Genomic DNA, 18,030 nt, shown 5'->3' on the forward strand with positions numbered 1-18,030 from the left:
ACCTCTGAATATAATGGAGTCCAGTACAACGCTATTATGAACTATGACCTCAGTGTTAAACCGTATCGTTTAATGAACACCTGACTCTGATAGAGTCAAAAAAAAAAACTGAACACTACAGGCATCATGGCTTTATTTCAGATCACTTGTGTTGGATTGCTTTAGACTGTACAGGTGTATCTAATAAAGTGGCCACTGAGTGTGTGGTGCCATGCACAAAGTGAAAAAACGAGTAAGATTCAAGCCTCATTATGCGCAGGCGCTGAGCCATCACAAAGCCCCTCTCTCTGACTACAAACTGTCCTTTTGTCAGTGATAAAGCCTGCAAAATGCTTCATAGATTCACCTACTCTCAGAGGAAATGTTCTTGGATCACAAAACAAAAAGGCTAATTCAACAGTTCTGTCTTCTTCCCCAGTCTGTTCTGTAAATTACAGACAACCAGTCTGACTCAATTTGGGCTGCTGAGGAGAAGGCTTAACAGTGAAAACGTAGGGTCAGATGCAGTACAAATTACCTTGAAATTAGCTCGTCCCACCATGTGCACCTCATGGTGACTGAAAAAAGAGCCTGAGGAGATTCACGTGTCAGATGTTAATAATTCCTTATTGCTTGTGCAGGCATGGGCTTTCAAAAGAAATGCACAAAAAATCGGGTCAACTTTTGTTGCCTTGAAACAAGAAGAAAACATCTACTTTTATACTTAAGCGATAAGTCCAACAACAGCGAAAGAGACAGAGGAAAGGAGAGAGGAAGCTCGGTTCATTAAGAGTTCATCAGACATCACAGACATTGTCAGGAATGTCAATGACACTGACGGTCTGCACTGAATACCCTCAGGTAATTTTGGGACCACACAATGACAATAACCCTCCTGGTCTCCCAGGACCAGCAGAGGCTCATTGGTGGTGGGATGACTTGTAATTAAAACCAATACAGAAACTGATCAGACCCTCATTTTCTAATTCCTGCTTTCAGATGCATCAGTTGAATAGTGCTGTGCAGGCTCTTCAGTAATGGCCAACTCATGGGCCAATCTATCTTATTTAATCCTAAGAAAACACTGTGTGTACAGTTTAGCTTTGATCTTGCTTATGTAAACATTATGTAAACATGCTTTTCTAAACTCCCTGTGCGCTAACAAACCTCTGTCAACAATGATATATAGCCACGACTCCAAATGTTGGATTTGAGCAATAAAATCAAGCATAAAAGTTCATTCTTGTTGACCTCAGGAATAGTTTGACAGCAGCTCCAACTCATGGACCACTTAGCAGTTTGTTTTGTTTTTTTCAGGTCTTTCAGCTGTGTCACACAGTCTTCATCAGTCATGGAGATGGATCTGAAATCCTAACAGCTACTGAGCTTGCCAGTCAGCAGATCCGTCTCCATGACAACTGAGCTAAGTCCATCCGCTGATGAAGACAGTGTGATAAGGCTAAAAGCCCCAGGAAGAGCTGGCAAGTAGACCCTGAGCTGAGATGCTTTGTTAAACTTGACATCATGAGACACTATTGCTTTGGAGCATGACCTAATGTATTCCATATTAAACCAAAAGTGGCATTTATACTAACTTCTTCACTTCAAGTATGACTGAGTAACAGTAACAGTTTTGCTGAATAAAATATAGAAGGGAAGCAACACGGACAGGGAAAACACAGTTCGAGTTAGAAACAGGATAGAGCTTTAGATGGAGTCAAATCAGCGTGAAGCTTTGCGACAATACAGGCCCAATGAGCGAAATGTAAAAGATGAATCAATCACAGTTAGCATGAGGAAATCCAGTATATTTTATGACGTTCACAGGAGTGAAATCCATCCATCATCCTCTGTGGTCCTTCATGAGCATCTCGCCTCAGTTTATGCCACTCATCAGTCATCATTTTTTACAGTTTACACCTACAAAACTGGGTTCTGTTCTTCTGAAAGAAGACAAGACGCCAAATGGAAACCCCTGCGGGAGTTTAAACAACATTTGCACTGTTAAGACGATATTGCCAGCTTGCTTAGAGACCATTGTACCAAACTGGAAAAGAAATGGCTTGTCCGCTGCATGTAAAAAGGATTTTTTAACCTTTTAACCCATTTTGTAGTGTGGTGATTTTAGCCATAGCCTCCCAGTGACAATTCTCCTTGCTTTTTGTGTTAATGCAGAAAAAATTCTGAACATAAAAATCCGAAATAAAACACAAAATTACGAAAAACATAAATGTACATAGATACGTTAACCTGTAAGTTTAAAAAATTAAGAATACGTAAAAAAAATAAAAATAAATAAATAGTAAACAAGACACGCAGGTGCGAATCGGGTGCGTCACTTCCGGTTGGCAAATTTGTTTGGCTAATCGAGAGTTGTAATGTGGGACACTTGCTAAAAATCTTCTTAAATACATGCCCCACGCAGTATCCGCAATGTTTTTGTTTCAGCTCTTAAGGAATCAGAAAATGTCTTCAAACCTGAGGTAAGTGTGGTCAGACGACCTCCCGGCTCTTCAAACTTTGGTTCATCTTTGAGGGAACAACTCGGCTAGCTTAAATGCTACTTTAACGTCAATGCCAAACTCCCGCATGGAAAGCCATTGATTATGTAAGAAGCAAACACTGGTGCTTAAGAGGCCAACAAAAGAGAAACTTGATTACTTAATGCACCACAAATAATGTCAGTGTGTTTCATGAATAACTTGACTGAATTAATGGAACTTTTCATCAGGTGGGTTTTCTCCCCACTAGTTTCATTAATAGACCTTGAGGTCAAAAGAGGTCTTGAAAATACACAAATAAGCAAACGGAATCTTGTATGGGGGGGCTGAGCTCTCGTCTTTAAGTGAAAAATAGAGGCTTTCTTCATTTTTTTTTTTAGCTTATTGTATTGCTTATTCAATTGCTGGGCACAGGAGCAGATATATCTTCCCTATTCTAAAAGCTTTTCCAGGATTAAACAAGCTCATTTTCCTCGGGGGTGTGGATGGTTTTCTAACGTACAGAGCCATTCAGACCTCTCTCCTTTGGTCCAAACGGCTTAACTGTGTTTTGATAAGCCGCTGTGAATATCCATCAAGAAACCCGACCAGCCCACTGGATTGTCGAGCGGCGGACCGTTTCGCCTCTCCCCCTCCTCGCCCTGCCCGCACTATATGTTACATTTCCAGCCCTCTCCGCTCGCTGTTTTTACGCAAGCGGACGTCCACGGCACAGCGACACAAGTGCGCGCTACAGGCGAGAGAGAGAGAGCGAGGCACGGCAGGCGGACGGACGGACGGACGGCGGGTACCGGAGCGACGACGCGGCGGTGTGTCTGTCTTTGTTGGAAACCGGCGGACTGGATGGTGGATTTGTGTATTCTGTGGCTTTGGATCGGGGGCTAGGATAACTTCGCATGGGACAAAACCCGCCTTCTTTCATGTCATCCGCCGATTTGTTTCGCCCGGCGTGTTGACGCCAGTGGAGAGAGGGGAGACGGGAGGCTTTTCTCCGGAGGAGCGCGATTGACAGATAGGCGACATGAATATACACGCGTTTCCGTCCGCCAGCTGTACAGGATAGATGCAATCAAAGCGGCTTGAGATTTCTAACGTGATTTCGGGGGCTTGTGATGCAGCAACGTGGGTCGGTATAAACGGAGACAAGGAAACGATGCTCTGCTGCACGCTTGAGGCTTTGCACTCTAGGGCAATGTGTTATTGACCATTTGCACGCCGTGGAATAATGCATCGAGACACAACTTTGTTCACAGGCCCGACAGACTGCGAGACGCTTGATTATCTCTTCTAAAAGTGCATTTATGTGTTAGCCTGGCGTACGCTATAGTAATCCTGTTATTCTTGAATATAGCTTAGTGCTTCAGTAAACGCCAGTGCCATTTATCTCTCACCCCCGAAGCCCTACGCTGCTTTATGATTTACATTTTTGAGCCCAAATCCTGCAGGCTATTCATGTCAGTGATTGCGTTATGTAGATAAAACCCCAAAGCTCCGGAGTTGTGTTGCCAAATGATTGGTAAATTGTTGATGTAGGCAGGCCTAACCTTCGCTTATGCAGATCCAATCGATAGCGAGATAAAGACAGCTCTGGCAGGCAGTTTATGCTCCTCTGCGAGTGTCACGGGGGTGTGTTTTAAATCCCGCATATCTAGTTTTCACACACGCTCCGAAGCGGCGGAGAGGCTGCTCGGTAGAGAGCGGAGACTGTCCAAACACTGTGTCGTCTCGGGGAAAAATACTGTAAAGCTGCGTCTCCAGAAAAGTTTCAATGGTTTTCCGAAAGTTGCCCGGTGTGTCGGCATCGGGCATGGGTCTGCGCCTGTCCCAGAAATTCGTGTTTCTGCTCTTTCTCTCGGGTTTGGTAACACTGTGTTTTGGGGCCCTTTTCTTTTTGCCCGACTCCGTCCGACTAAAACGCATTTTTCTGTCCAAGACAGAGACCCAGCCGGTCACTGTTGGCTCCGGGTCCGAGAACGATGCCAGGGAGCACCTAAAAAGACCCAAGGAGCAGGAGCACCCGCGGGGCATGACCTCCGTCAAAGGAGAGACCAGCACCAAGCTGAAAACTCTGAGCCGCAAACCGTCCGTCTCTCATGAGGCGACCGAGGAGCGGCTCGCCGGGGGCAAAGCGCAGGAGGATCTGACTCTGCCCCGGTCCAAAGCGGAGTCCGCCTCGGAGAAAGCGACCGCTGCTGAGCGCGGTGCCAACTCGGATACTTTCAGCTACGCCAAGTTCAAAAGGTGTCTGCTCAAACCACCGCTGGGGAGAGACTACGGCAAGCCGAGCGACCCCATGACCAACGAGCGCCGGGAGAAAGTCAAAGAGGTGAGGACGTGACAGTGACCCTGCTGGGGGTTCATGACAGTTAAATGCTTCGACACACACACATAGTAGCCTCCGGGGTTGTGTGGTAGCACAATAATTATGTGGTGGCATTATGGGAAGTCAAGATCGATGTCAAAGACAAAAAACAGGAAGTATATTTGAAGTTAAGCCAGGACAGATGTTGTGCAGCGTGAATCATGTCTGATTTATGGCACTAATCCAGTAATTTGGTCAGTAATTTGACAGCACTGCACTTTCTCCCCAAACAGCTGATAAGATGTTTTGTTTCTGTGGCTTCATAGAGCAAATAAGTTTCATTTGGTCCTTTGAATGGCTGCCTGTGTTCATCCTGTCAAAACAGCTGACAAACAACAGATAAATAGCAATCAGCCTTATTCAGATATATAAAAAAAAACAACCAGGCATGCACACTTGAAAGAAGTAATTATATTTCCGTTGTTGAATTTGATTTGTCTGAATTTGTCTGACAATGCAGACAGTCTGTCTAAAGAAGCAGCGGGACAGTTGTTTGCCAAGCTTCTGTCAAACAGACAATCATATCAGTTATCTAAATTTACCCAGTGCCTTTGGAGAACAGTATCAGGACTAAAGATAACTTGAACGTTTCTGCCGGCGAAGTCCGATATGCTATGAACGATCAGAATAAGAACAGAAAAGTGTGTTCAAAAGAAACAAATTGACGAAACTTCTAATAATCTGTCTATGGGAGAGTTTTACCGCAGAGCACTTGAGCAGGGATGCAGGATATTCTGTGTTTTTTATTTCTTACGGCGTCATTGTTTGTGCAAAATAATCTTATTAATATTCATTCTGATTATTAGCCTTTGTGCATGTATGAGTATGACTTCTCAGCTTGCCATATTTGTGTTCTGTGAGCTGTTAAATTGAATCCCATCAGGTCACTCTGAGTGATAAAATGTCCTGCATTTAGCTGTAGCACCTCTATCACCCCCACACAATCGCCTGCAAATGATGTGACTGTGTGCAGTGACACTTTGGCCAGGAGCTCTTCAAGCTGTGTGCCAGCCTTTGTTGAGCCCTGTGGCTCCAATAAGGGCTCCGGAGTGGGAGCGTCTGTGGATCACACATCTGTACCCACTCAAGGCAATTGAGGCTGGTGAGGAGGACGGAGGGGAGTGGGGGGGGGTTGGGTGTAGTGGGGAAGCCATTGGCCAGCATGTGCAGATGGGTTTCAGCCTTGGCATGTGACACAGATAAATCCTGTTGTCACTCTCACTTCCAGCCTGCTGTCACCCTCTCACACTGCTCACATGCCTTTATACCTAGAGGTGATCAGCCACACGATAACGGAGGCGTCAGAGGACGGAGAGGGTTATTCGCCCTTGTGCACTGAGCTCTCACTGACTCATAGCTTGTCCTTTCATGCTCTTTCGAATGAATGTCAGCGTGACTTTGTTCGCCTCGTCCGTTCGGCTGAGCTTGGCAAAATCCTTGCCTCGGGGTCATAGTCGTCTGAAAAGTTGTTTTCCACCACGCCCTATTTGCCCAGCTGGTGTCGCAGAATATTAATTGCATTTCCTTGAGCTAAGACCTTTTAATAAGGCGCTGGAGAGCAGACAGACCCTGCTTACTTACATCGCATGCTTCTGTGTCCTCGTCCAAAGCCCAGTGTTCGTTTTTGTTGTGCGCTGTTGTTGCTGCTACAGTTTCCACTGTCTCGAGCCTGCTGGCAGCATTCCAGACGGTTTCTCTGTTTCCTGGAGGCTCACATTCATGCTGCCAGCACAGGCTGACACATTGCGCGCCTGTGCTTTGTCCAGGTTTACAGATGTAAAACCAGGGAGTAACTGTAACAATAAAACTGGCAACAGTAACATGTTTTGATGTGTTTTTTCAGCTGTTCTGATGTATACTTTTTGATGTGAAGCATGAAATATACAGAATTGAATTTGTAGATGTCAGCCTCGCAGCTTGTGTTGTGGCGTATAGACGGAACAGCTCGGTGAAATCAGTCTTTTTGTCCACTGTGAGGGAATGCAGAGAGAGGGTATCCCCCTTCCAAAGCCAACAAAAAGAGTCAGGTCCAGCCCACCGAGTGCCTCAATGCCCAAACTGTGAACGGGCATCGTTTTTCTCAACTGCCAGCAACTAGAAAGCGGACTCCCCACCTTCTTCCTCTGTGTGTGCACCCACTGCCAAGTGAGGGTGAAACAAGGGACAATGACAGTCTGATCACACAAGGCACATTTTTGAAGGCAGCCCACCGCTAGCTAAACCCCCCAGGATACCGGCAAATACTGCCAAAGCAAGGTGCTGTTTTCCTATTCCAGCTACGCCCCGTTAGCGGACAGTTCGTTCTCCTCCAAAAGTCCCCCGCAGGATGAAGATGAGAGTAATTTTCAAACAGCCACCTATTTGTAATTCTGTGATGTCATGGCTTACTGAGTCGCCTGCACGGCTTTGTTGCTGCCTCATTGGCTCCGACATAAGAGGCTGGATAGCAGGGACCGCACCACAAAAATGTGCACCCGGAGCAACGCGGGGGGTGTCCTTTTCTGCATGCATATTTTGTCGCTGATGTCCTTAACATGCAGTAAGGTTAGAACTTGGAGTGCGGTATTAAAATACTAGATGCAGAGCACAGAAGCAGCATATTCAGACGTACAATTGCAGAGAAAAGAGGACATCTGAGGACCAAGGGAGCCTTGTCCCAAAACCTCCATATCTCTGTCTCCACAACATCACATGCTGCACATCAAAAGAGAAGTGTGCTATAAAGACAGCCTCTACAAAGCCCGAGATTTGCTCGTCCGCTGAATTCGATATGCCGGTGCAGTCAAATGAGGGCCTTTGCCTGAGGGAATACACTGTGTAATCTGGCCTCTAACATATGATGCATTCACACGGGGGGACGTTAGCACAGGGAGGAGATAGAGCTGACAGCTCAGAGTACTGCAGTGAGAGGACAGGCACACTGCAGCCTCCTGTGGCAGAGACTCCTCCAGTGGAGTAATAAAAGTCTTTAGGGCTTCTTTGTCCTCTGCGTGTGTGTCCACTAACTGTGTGTGCGCACTTGATGGTTTGTCCTGATGATTGTCTAGGTGCTTGAGGATGAATTTGGGGTTTTCGAGAGCTGCGTCAGGAGGGCTTGTCACTGTGTTTATCCATCCAGCACTGAAGCCCACCTGCATCACTGTGTAGGCAAACAGTCACATGAGACACATCTGTCCTGCTTTAAAGGAAGTTTGTTTAATGGTCATTGTGTGTGTGTGTGTGTGTGTGTGTGTGTGTGTGTGTGTGTGTGTGTGTGTGTAATCCACGATAATAAGCAGTATGTTTGAGAAATGGAAACCCCCTTTTGGGAAAAAAAAAAGATTTCTAAACAGAGGCTTAAGAAGCACAAAAAAGTTTAAGTCTGACAAACTCCAACAAAAGTATACAAAACTGATTTGACAGTTTATTAGTTCACTTTACTGAAAGATAGATTAAACTGTTTTTAGACACGTCAACGTCTGAAGGGAAATTTTGCCAAAATGTGCTTTAATGCTGAAACAGAAAACTATAAAAAAAAAAATCCCAGGTTTTTTCAGTTTTACTTTTAGCAGTGCTGCTCCAAGACATTTTAGTAAAGTTTCTCTCCAGTTAGAAGGCCTCCCTTGCTGCTGTGCCATAAATTTCCATATCTAATATACATAGAGGTTTTAAGTGTTATTTTACTTGCTCTTGAGTCACAGCCCACTACAGGCATTTTGCAGAACGACCTAAGGATGAATTTTCTGTCATATAACAAACTCTTTCTACAGTGCAAAGAGGAGGCATCACTAAGTGAGGAAAATATAAAAACACTTGGCCATACTGCAACTGCTAACCTGCCACATTATACAAACTCACACACACACACACACACACACAGACCCAACACAAAGCTGAAGAAATAGGTGAGCTTGTATCCGGACCTGAAATCCCCTTAAAGCAGTAATGACCAGTGAGCTTGGTGTCTGTCTGAATAAAATGCCTCCGTTAAGCCGGTGCCTCCTGGCCGGCTCTGAGCACCGTGACCTCCCTCCACCCCTCGTTCCCCTGCTGTCTCCTGCTACGAACCAGGTGTGCCAAACAACCTTCAGTCTGAGCCAGGAAAATGGCCGCCTGCTGGGCGAGAAGAAAGGAACGGAAGATGAACAAAGTCTTAAAAAAAAGGCTTACACTCTCCTCGCGCTCCCACAGAGCTGGAACATTTGTGCTTTCCCTCTCCTCTGTGGATGCTCTGCAAATGTCAGCGGCTGGTGTTTGGAATATGAGCCCGTCGTTGTCTTTGGTGTGTTTATACGGGGGAGTGAGCCGCGGCCCGGCCCGCTGGGTATTGATATATTGTGCAAGTCAATGGCAGCTTAGGCAGATGTTATCAACCTGTCAATGCTGCACGGCATTGATGCAGGCCTCTGCTGCCACACAAGATGAAATGAACCCTTTGATCTATTTTCTGAGATGTTTGTTTGTGGTAAATTTGCATGTATGTTGTAGGTATTCAGTGGGCTACTTTACAGCAGAGTAACTTCCATTAACAGCCAATAATACTAAGTGGAAGGCAGGAATGAGTGAACCACCTGGTGTTCTTCTTTTACTCTAAGTGCAGTTCTCTGGATAAGTTTATTTTTTTCCTCTCTCGCACACAGTTACTCACATCAACCTGTCATTGGCCAACCAGGTTAGAAGAGCAACAGACTTTTCTTGTCACTTTCAAGCTCACCGCTAACCATAGTGTTATCCAGGCTTTGCATATCACACAGAACGTTGCAGTGAAGCCGCCATCAAAGATTGATCTTTACCTGCGCTGCATTTACATGCGCCGCACACACTCCAAGTAACATTAGCTGTGCATTTAAAAAGGCAACTCAGTGGCACTTGGAGAAGTCCAGCATTACATTGATGCGGTGTTTTGAGTAGAGTTGACTCTATGCATTATGGGTAAATACAAGTTTAATGCATTACTGCTCTTACGCAAACATAAAATATTTATTCTGTGAGTGTGACATTGGCTTAAATGAAGCTCAGATGCATCTACGCTGCCTGCAAAGTTATGCCTGTTAAACAATGATAATTTAAAATGTTTGTATGTACCTGCCACTAACTCACCGTGGTATGTTAGAAGCTTCCATCTAGTAGCTCACAGCTCACAGGTCACTGCAGGTATGAGATCAAAATACTCCAACGACAAACACACTAAACCTGCTCAGAGGTGCTTCTAACCACAGTAAATGCAAGTTTATAGAAAAGACGTTTGAACCATTAATGCCGTTTTCAGTGATCCGATGATCATTTTGATCCTCCAACATCAAATTCTGAAAAATGCTCGCAGCTGATGATGACTCTATTAGTGCTCAGGCCTATTCTGCTAACACAATGTAACGTAGCCTCTAGTGTAGGTCATTGATTGTTTTCCCGAAAGTGCCTAAGAAGCTCAATTTGATGCTTGCTGTATAAAGCAGAAAATGTCAGCGTGGGGGCTGCTGCACCTCTCCATCTAGACCTTCTGCTGCAACACCTGAGTGACTTGCTGACCTGGTGTTGACCAATGAAAATCTTGTACCTACAGTATTGATTTGTTCCTTCATAATCAGCCCCTGTTTTCTGTTCCCTTAAGCCAGTGGTTCTCAAACTTTCTCCGACGTGGTCCTTTCAGAAACTGAAAAAAGTGCACTTTCCCCTGGTCATCCTTGTCCCCCCCCCCCCCCCCGCAGTAGCTTCACGCTCACCCTCCACTATCAGAACCACCGCCTTAAGCCGAGACATAACCCCTCACCTGCACAAATAGAAACTGTGTAGCACACGTGACCCCGAAGGTCAAATCAGAGGAAGTCTTGTGTTCCACAGAATAACAGAAGAAGAGAAATGTGAGGTGAAGTCATCACAGCCCAGCAGAGGCTTATTTTTCCGTAGGTGATAAAGGCTGATTAAGCCATACAATGCCAGGTCTTCTCCTGCAGGCAATCACCGCAGGAAGCGAGTGATCGGGTGAGATGGTGCGAGGGAAAGGATGTGAGGAAAAAAGGGGAGATGTTAGCTAACATCCTTTTTGCATTCACCGCAGTTTCCTCCCTGCATTCCCTTTGTGGTGGGGGCACTAGCTTGAGGGTAAATCTCTGTGTTGAGGCACGCTTTTCAAGAGGTGTGTGAGTGTGCACATAACTCTTGTGCAAATGCGTTCATCCACAGGTCTTTGTAGATGGAGTTACAAGGTGCACATAGATGTACAAAGATGCTCCGTACTGGCTTATTTGTTTATTTTGCCGTTTGCTCATGTGTGTATGTGAGTGTGTTGGTGTGGGCTGGGGGTGGAAGTGGAGGATTATATCACATCTTGAACGAATAAAATGCTTTAAGTGCCCCTCTCTCGTGAGAGGCCAGTAAGGTCCTGTTCAGCCAGAATTTAACGGCAGTGGGCTTCATGTACATATGCTGTATTCTGTGTGTGTGTGTGTGTGTGAGAGAAGGGGTGGTGCATGTGAGCATAGTAAATGTTCCTCGGCAGTTTCAGAGTCTCACGCAGCTTTAAGGTTTTTTCTTTTCCTGATGACGTGGCCCAGTCAACAGTTTGCAGATGTTTTCCCTTGTTACACAATAGAAATCTAGTTTTTCCCTGAAACGTTGCCTTGTTCTTTGCTCCTGCGCTTCCATATTTGTACAGTCTTAAAATCAGGCCTCGCCAGTCAATTTGTTTGCTGTACATGTCCGAGCCCTCCCGTCTGTGTTTACTGTAGCCTGCGGGTCTTGCGTCATTTGCTAGAAAAAGTAGAGGGTCGTGTCCTGCGGTAGAATTTGTCCACACTTTGACCACCTTCACGGACAGAGGAGTGCAAAGAGCTGTGAGTGGGCTCTGCTTTTGGCAGCGGATGTGTGTTTTTCTTTAGTAAAGTAAATTTCCGCTTTTCTCAGATTTCATCAGCCACACTCTAAAAACTTTTTCTCCACCATCAGTCCCCCTTCCACTGCTGTGATGTTGGAGTTCCTTGGAAGCACATTTATCTTGAGTTAACGGTACTGCTGACATAATGGGGTCATTGTGTGTGTACCTCTTAATCCTGGCTTCTGAAGGCCTGTGATCACTGGAAAAAAAACGCACATTCATTCTTGACTGGATGCTTCCAAGTTTCACGGGGTTCCCTTCTTGGGAAAATGCTTTTTGATAAGGCCAAAATTGTCCAAAATCATGCTTTTATTTATGCTTGTACAATATTTTTCTCTACTTTTTCTGTTGGCATGCTCATCACTGTCTGGCATAGATAAACAAAGGCTAACGCCCGCGCTTTCGTACCATTATCTACACTCTCTCTGACTTATTAGCTCTTCAATAACAAGAAAGTGAGAGGGTGAGAAGCAGCCAGTGCGACTGACTGTGTCTCTGTGACTGTATGTCTGCTTCCAGCATCCTGCAGCAGTCTGTCCGCACAGCACATACGCTTTCAGCCCAGTCGTGCTTTTTGCAGTCTTCAGCCATGTTTTTAGGGTGTGTGTGCGCGTGTTTGCTGCAGATGAAGAAAGTGGAGATGAAAGGTCCAGGGATAGCCTTGTTTGCCGCAGGCTGTGCTTGACATCCTTTGCCAGGTGCCGAATGAAATCGCCCCCGCCTGTCCTAAACCCCCCTCGCCGCTCGGCCAGATTCAACAAATAGGAAAGAAGTGGAGAGAGGGAGAGTGGCCTAGATGTAACCGGCAGACTATCTGAGCACCAGCTGAGTTCCAGCCCCCTGCCTTTATGCCTGCCTAATTGGTCAGAAACAACATGCGTGGCTGTGTTCACAGGGTAATGGCAAGACATTAGAGTGGGCTGGGGGACCTGGCTCGTCCCCATGTGTCTACTTCCTCTCCTCGCTCTTTGCTTGACTTTTGTTTAGTCCTAGTTGTGATTTTTCAGAAAGCACCGTCGCCGACTGTCTGTGTTGCCCCTTCTTCTCTTTTTCTCTACTTTCTCTTTCTTCCTTCCTGCTTCTTGGTGATGTGGGGGCCCCAGGCATTTGTATTGCCACTGCTCTGCCAGCTATCCCCTCCTCTGCATCGCTGGACAGCCAGTGTGAGCTGCCCGGCCGCTGTCGTTGCAGATTGGCCCGTCTGCATTGTTGTTATCGTGTTGTGACATGGTTTCAGCCTACTTTCAAGATGGCTGAATAATGCTGTCAAGCCTTTGACCCACAATTTAGGCAGATCCCTGGAAGACAGCATTATCTTTCACGTGGGGCCGTTGTTGGCCAGGATCGGGTGTCCCCCCCGGAGTGAGGACAAGAGCCTCGTATGAAAAGCTTACCAGACCGTTTTCATGGTCGACTCAGTGCTGTCTTGCTTTTCGTGTGTTGATAGGAAATTGTGTCTCCCTCTTGATTCTCTCCTTCATCAGCATCAGTGGGCAAATATTCATTAATTAGCTGAATGCTTACAAGACCGTTTTAGTGAGAGCTGGGTGTATTTGTTCATTATTATCACAATTAAGTCCCTAATCAAATGGCAGCAACGGTGCTCAGTGCTCATTAGGGAGCCATATAGATTTCTCTTGTTTCCATCAAGGTTGGACGATGGGCCTGCTAGATAATTGCGATTTTCATCCATCCACAGTCGATGGAAAGGCAGAGAAATAACAAACTGATTCTATAGGTTCGTAATGACTGTTTGTGTGTGTGAGGACAGCCAGTTTGCTGATCATTAATTGGATGAGAAGTTGAGGTGACAGGCTCTTGGGCACATTTCCTGAGCGCTAATATTGCCCTGGACAGAGACGACTGGATGTGGAAGCGATGGTTACATGCGGTGCGTTTTTAGAATAAATGCACCCTTCACAGCCTCTTGGATTTTTATCTTGACCAGAGAGTCAGTCCAAAATGAACTGTCAGTCCTCTGCAAAATAACACTGAAACCCGCCTATTCAGAAAGGCAGCTGTCATCGTGTGAGCATTTAAGAGCTTCTGCTATTGACAGAGACAATTTGCTTAAAAACTACTGCTAAAGCCTTCACATCAAGAAATTAATTATCATTTAAATCTTGAATGATTAGACTTCATGAAAGGGCCTGTTTGAAAGGATATAATCCTCCAAAACCTTTAATATCCACAAAAACAGCCTTTTTGTTAACTAATAATGTCTTAACGTAATCTGTTGTCTGTTTTACTTTCATGTCAGAATCAGACCTTTTTTATTTTAAGTCGTGGGGTTTTTTTTTTCTTGTTTTGCCTCCGCTTTTCGTTTTCTCTTCCAGAAAAGAGTGGATGGTGATGCGTGTTTCAAAAACAGGAAATGGGTGGAGCCCGCTGTCCAGTTTCAGAAGTGACTGTGGTTAACGGTTTTTGGAGAGCCTCACGTGTTGTTTCAGTCAACTGCTTTTACAGCTTGTGGATGTGGGGCATCATGCTGCACTAGTGTTGAACCTTTGATATATAAGCTGTTGGTCATTTGGGATTTCCACCTAAAAAAGTCCACTTGAGGTTTTATTTTAACCGAAATAAGAAGTGAGCTTGATGTTAGTGAAATTCCAGCTAATATTGAGCAGATACTGATGTCATATGATAAAAAAGGGTAGTGATATCTGAGAATTTCCTCTCATTCAAGCCATGTATTTTTTTTTCTTTTGCCTTATTACCTCAACAAAGCCTGTTATGTAAATTTAGGGGAGTGAAGCTTTCAATTTTCACCAGTGACCCCAGTCTAAGGCTGTTTTCAGTAAAAAGGATACTGCAGCTATTTACATTATCAGTGGAGTCTGCCAGCTATGTCCTCGATCAATAGATTTAATGTCAGATAATATAGAAAAATGCATTCACAGTTTCCCAGAGCCAGTGGGATCATCCTCTGAGGTCTGAGCAGCAGCTGAAAGCCGAACATATTCAGTTTAGGAAACAGAGAAAAGCAACACATTCTCACAGAAGCTGGAGTTTTTGCTTGAAAAATGACTTAACATATTATCGATTATCGAAGTTGTTGCAGATTAATTTATGTTGATTATCAAATCAAGTAACAGAGTCATTTTTTCAGCTATGTTACTCATAAATGGGGAATAATCGGCATTTAGCATTCAGCCTCGGTATTGGCAATGAAAAGTGGAATTTACAGCACAGGCAGGAGTGTCATAAAATCAATCTGTCGGTCAATCAGCACAAAGTCGAGGAATCAGTACTGTTTCTAGGACAAGTCAGTTTCTACTTTTATCCCTTGTATTCAAACTAGGGTGCTTGGAGTCATGCAAATGATCTAATTAGACTTTTTATGTGCTAACAGAACCGCAAGCTCGATCCATCTCCTGAGTTAATTTGGCCCACCATTAGAGTGGAAACCTGCTGCTAACCAAACCTCCCCACAAAGATGTGAGCCGGCCATCAGCTCTCTCATAATGATGTCTGCTGCGGTGTTCTGGACACAGCGAGAGCAATGAAAATGACGTGACCGTTAGAACGACATCTGTGGATGGGCCAGGCCAAAGATGGTGGCTTCCACCTGCGTGGGAAGAATTATTGTGACAGGGACTGACATCATGTCACTTAAAATTTTCCCCAATTCAGAATGCACGTCGAAAATGGCAGTGGCGTAGCAGCATTTTCCGATAATATGATGGTAATTACAGATTTGATGTAAGAACTGTAATTATGACAAAGGACACTGCCCAGGCTGTGACTTTTTAATGAAATTCACTCCCTGGACTGAAGTGAAATGAACTGACCCCTGTCTTGAATTTCTGCTGAATTCTGTTGGCATGATCAAAAATATTTATTCCCAATCAGTCCGGCCTGGAGATGGTGTGTGTGTGCCAGGATCTCAAGAGTTCTCAGGCTAAACGCAGACTTGTGGCTTAGCAACGGCTGAGTTTATTTTTGCTTTGTCGCTCACAAATCTGAAAGGCTTTGGCCCCAGAGTGTAACAGACACCATGAGAAGGAGTTTATCTGGTGTGAGCCTTAAAACCAGTATGACATTTGAATTAACTGACCTGACGGTAAGACTATGTCAAGACATCATCATACAAGTGTGGGCATGTCTCTCTTAACGCCGTTCTGAAGCAGATTTTCATCTTAGCTTGAAAGCAGTATCAGTCACACCAGAGTATACAATTCTGCTTTTTTTCCATAATGAAAAGTGTTTGTATGAAAAGTGGCTACAGAAGTTCCCTTTGTTCAGAAATGTCAACATTTTTCTGAGCTCTTTCAGATCTCTGAAGAGGTCTTTTATAGCAGTCGTTCCCCATAGCCAAGATGTCTGCGAAATAATGTGCTGTAAATTAGAACATTGTGCTGTCATCATTTAAAAAGTGCGTATGTTCAGATGGGGACCGTCCAATAAAACAAGCTTACTCTTTCCAGTACTTCCACCCATGTTAGCTTTGAAATATGATTGTGACACATCACGTCAACCAAAGATCTGTGCTTAGCTTGTCTTATTGGAGCGTGGAGAAATATTTGAGTGATGCTAACTAGCTAATTGAAACTGGTATGAGGTATTTAAGTTAAAAGGTTCAGAATACCAATAGTTCCAATGTCATCTAAGAGCTTGAGAACCCCTGTTTTTGTTTACTTCTACTGGTTGAAGGTTTGACCTTGGTGCAGTGATGAAGAATGCTGAGGGTTTGTTTCTCTTCTTGTTACTCCGACACCACCGCTGGGTGTGGTGAGAGGTGACGGACCTGAAGCCATAAACCAGATGAAGAATTAATGCTCAGTTCAGTTAAATTTACTCTCTGGTTGTTTCTTTGTTTCCCGAGCTCAGATAATGCTCATGATACTCATGGCAGCGTCTTTGAAAATCAGCTCACTGGGGTGAGAAACACGAGCAGTCGGGCAGTGAGAAAGACTGTAAACGTCACATCAGTTTTTCCAGATTGTTTACCACTTTATTTGGACATGAAACCTAATGTGAGCGCGCCCGTAATGTTGCAAACAGTCCTGTGCGTACAACTCCAAGTGTGATAAATCTGAGTTAAACCTTATTTTGCGATAACTTTGGTAATCAATAGCTGGGGCTACTAAAACCAAACTCCAGTGTAATAAACCTTAGTTTTCCTTCAATGAGTGGCAGATGTCACAGGCCATTTTCTTTGACCTGAAAGCTATTATTCAGCAGTTGTCAGAACACTGAATGCAGCGTGTATGGTGGGATGTAAAGCATATGTGGACTCTTACAAGTCCTTGCTCTCAGGAGATGACTTGGGCCTATGGAAGAAGTTCAGGGAAGGCAAATGAAAAACAGACCCATCTCCGGGGGGTGTAGAGAACAAAATATGTGTGTGTCTGAGAGTGTGGGAGGACGTGGGGTGACAGACAGCAGTAGTAGCATCGCCGCTGTATTTTCCAAGTAAAATGAGATGGATGGTCGCAATTAATTCTGCAGTGACCATTAGCTGAAGAGCCGAGCCCAGCAGAATCGAGCAGCAGGATGCTGGAACAGATGAGAGTAATGCAGCGTGCATGTGTGCGTGCTTATGCGTTTATGCATATGTGTGTGCATGATGTTTTAAACACAGTTTGCTTGGGGACCTGTGAGGCCCGCTGAGTATTTACGGGAGGCAACTATATGCTGACGAGAGCAAATGAAACGCGACAGATCCGCCCAGCATCTCCTGCAGACTGCCTATTAATTTAGTGGAGAACACACCCTGTTTGTGTGCTTTTAGGCACGCAGGTGTGTTGTCACCAGCGAAGTGAATGGGACACACAGACCTTAGAGATTTTATTTGTTGACATTTGAAGCACAAATTAGCTGTCAGCTTTTAAAGATGCACAAGGTCCTGAGGGCATGGGCCCAGGGAGACATGCAAATGTCATGCAAATATGTTAAATGCAAAGCTAAAGTGGACTCCAGTTTAGTCTGTTTGGCATCGCTGCCCTTTTGCCAGCGTTTAACGGAGCTCTTTGTTTTTGACGACTTCAATTTATTGAATGCTCCTAGAGGTATTTCATTTCTACATTTTCTGTGAGCTGCAGCCTGTTTTAGAAACTCTAGATCAATCTACCTTGAGACAGCTGCTTTGATTACTTCTTTAGCTTTGTCAGCATCGTTGCTTGTCAGGATTAAAAAGCATTATTGCAATTATACATCCCTAGCCCACTCCTCATATCTCCATTGGAAACAACCCGTCTTCTGTTTTGTACATTTAACTCAACGGCATCATAATGTATGCAGGTCTTAAAAACCTGATCAGCTGTAATTTTTTGCAGATGGTTTTCTGTTTGACCCTCAGGTTAAGGCAGTCAGACGTGCTGTAATTGAATCAGATG

General features: G+C 44.7%; 1 protein-coding gene across 2 annotated transcripts in view; it reads left to right on the top strand.

Moving 5' to 3' along the window:
• The first annotated feature begins 3,132 nt into the window (after window positions 1–3,132).
• LOC143324425 (mannosyl-oligosaccharide 1,2-alpha-mannosidase IA) overlaps window positions 3,133–18,030 on the top strand; it is a 175,350-nt gene continuing 160,452 nt past the window's right edge. Inside the window, exon 1 of one of the 2 annotated variants that reach the window (XM_076736888.1) lies at window positions 3,133–4,806. In XM_076736888.1, the coding sequence (XP_076593003.1) occupies window positions 4,249–4,806 (558 nt within the window). In that variant the 5' untranslated portion in view covers window positions 3,133–4,248. The remainder of the gene's footprint in view (window positions 4,807–18,030) is intronic. The other variant, XM_076736887.1, reaches the window with a different exon arrangement.

This window comes from Chaetodon auriga, chromosome 8 (genome assembly GCF_051107435.1).
Source record: "Chaetodon auriga isolate fChaAug3 chromosome 8, fChaAug3.hap1, whole genome shotgun sequence".
Taxonomy (NCBI): Eukaryota; Metazoa; Chordata; class Actinopteri; order Chaetodontiformes; family Chaetodontidae; genus Chaetodon; species Chaetodon auriga.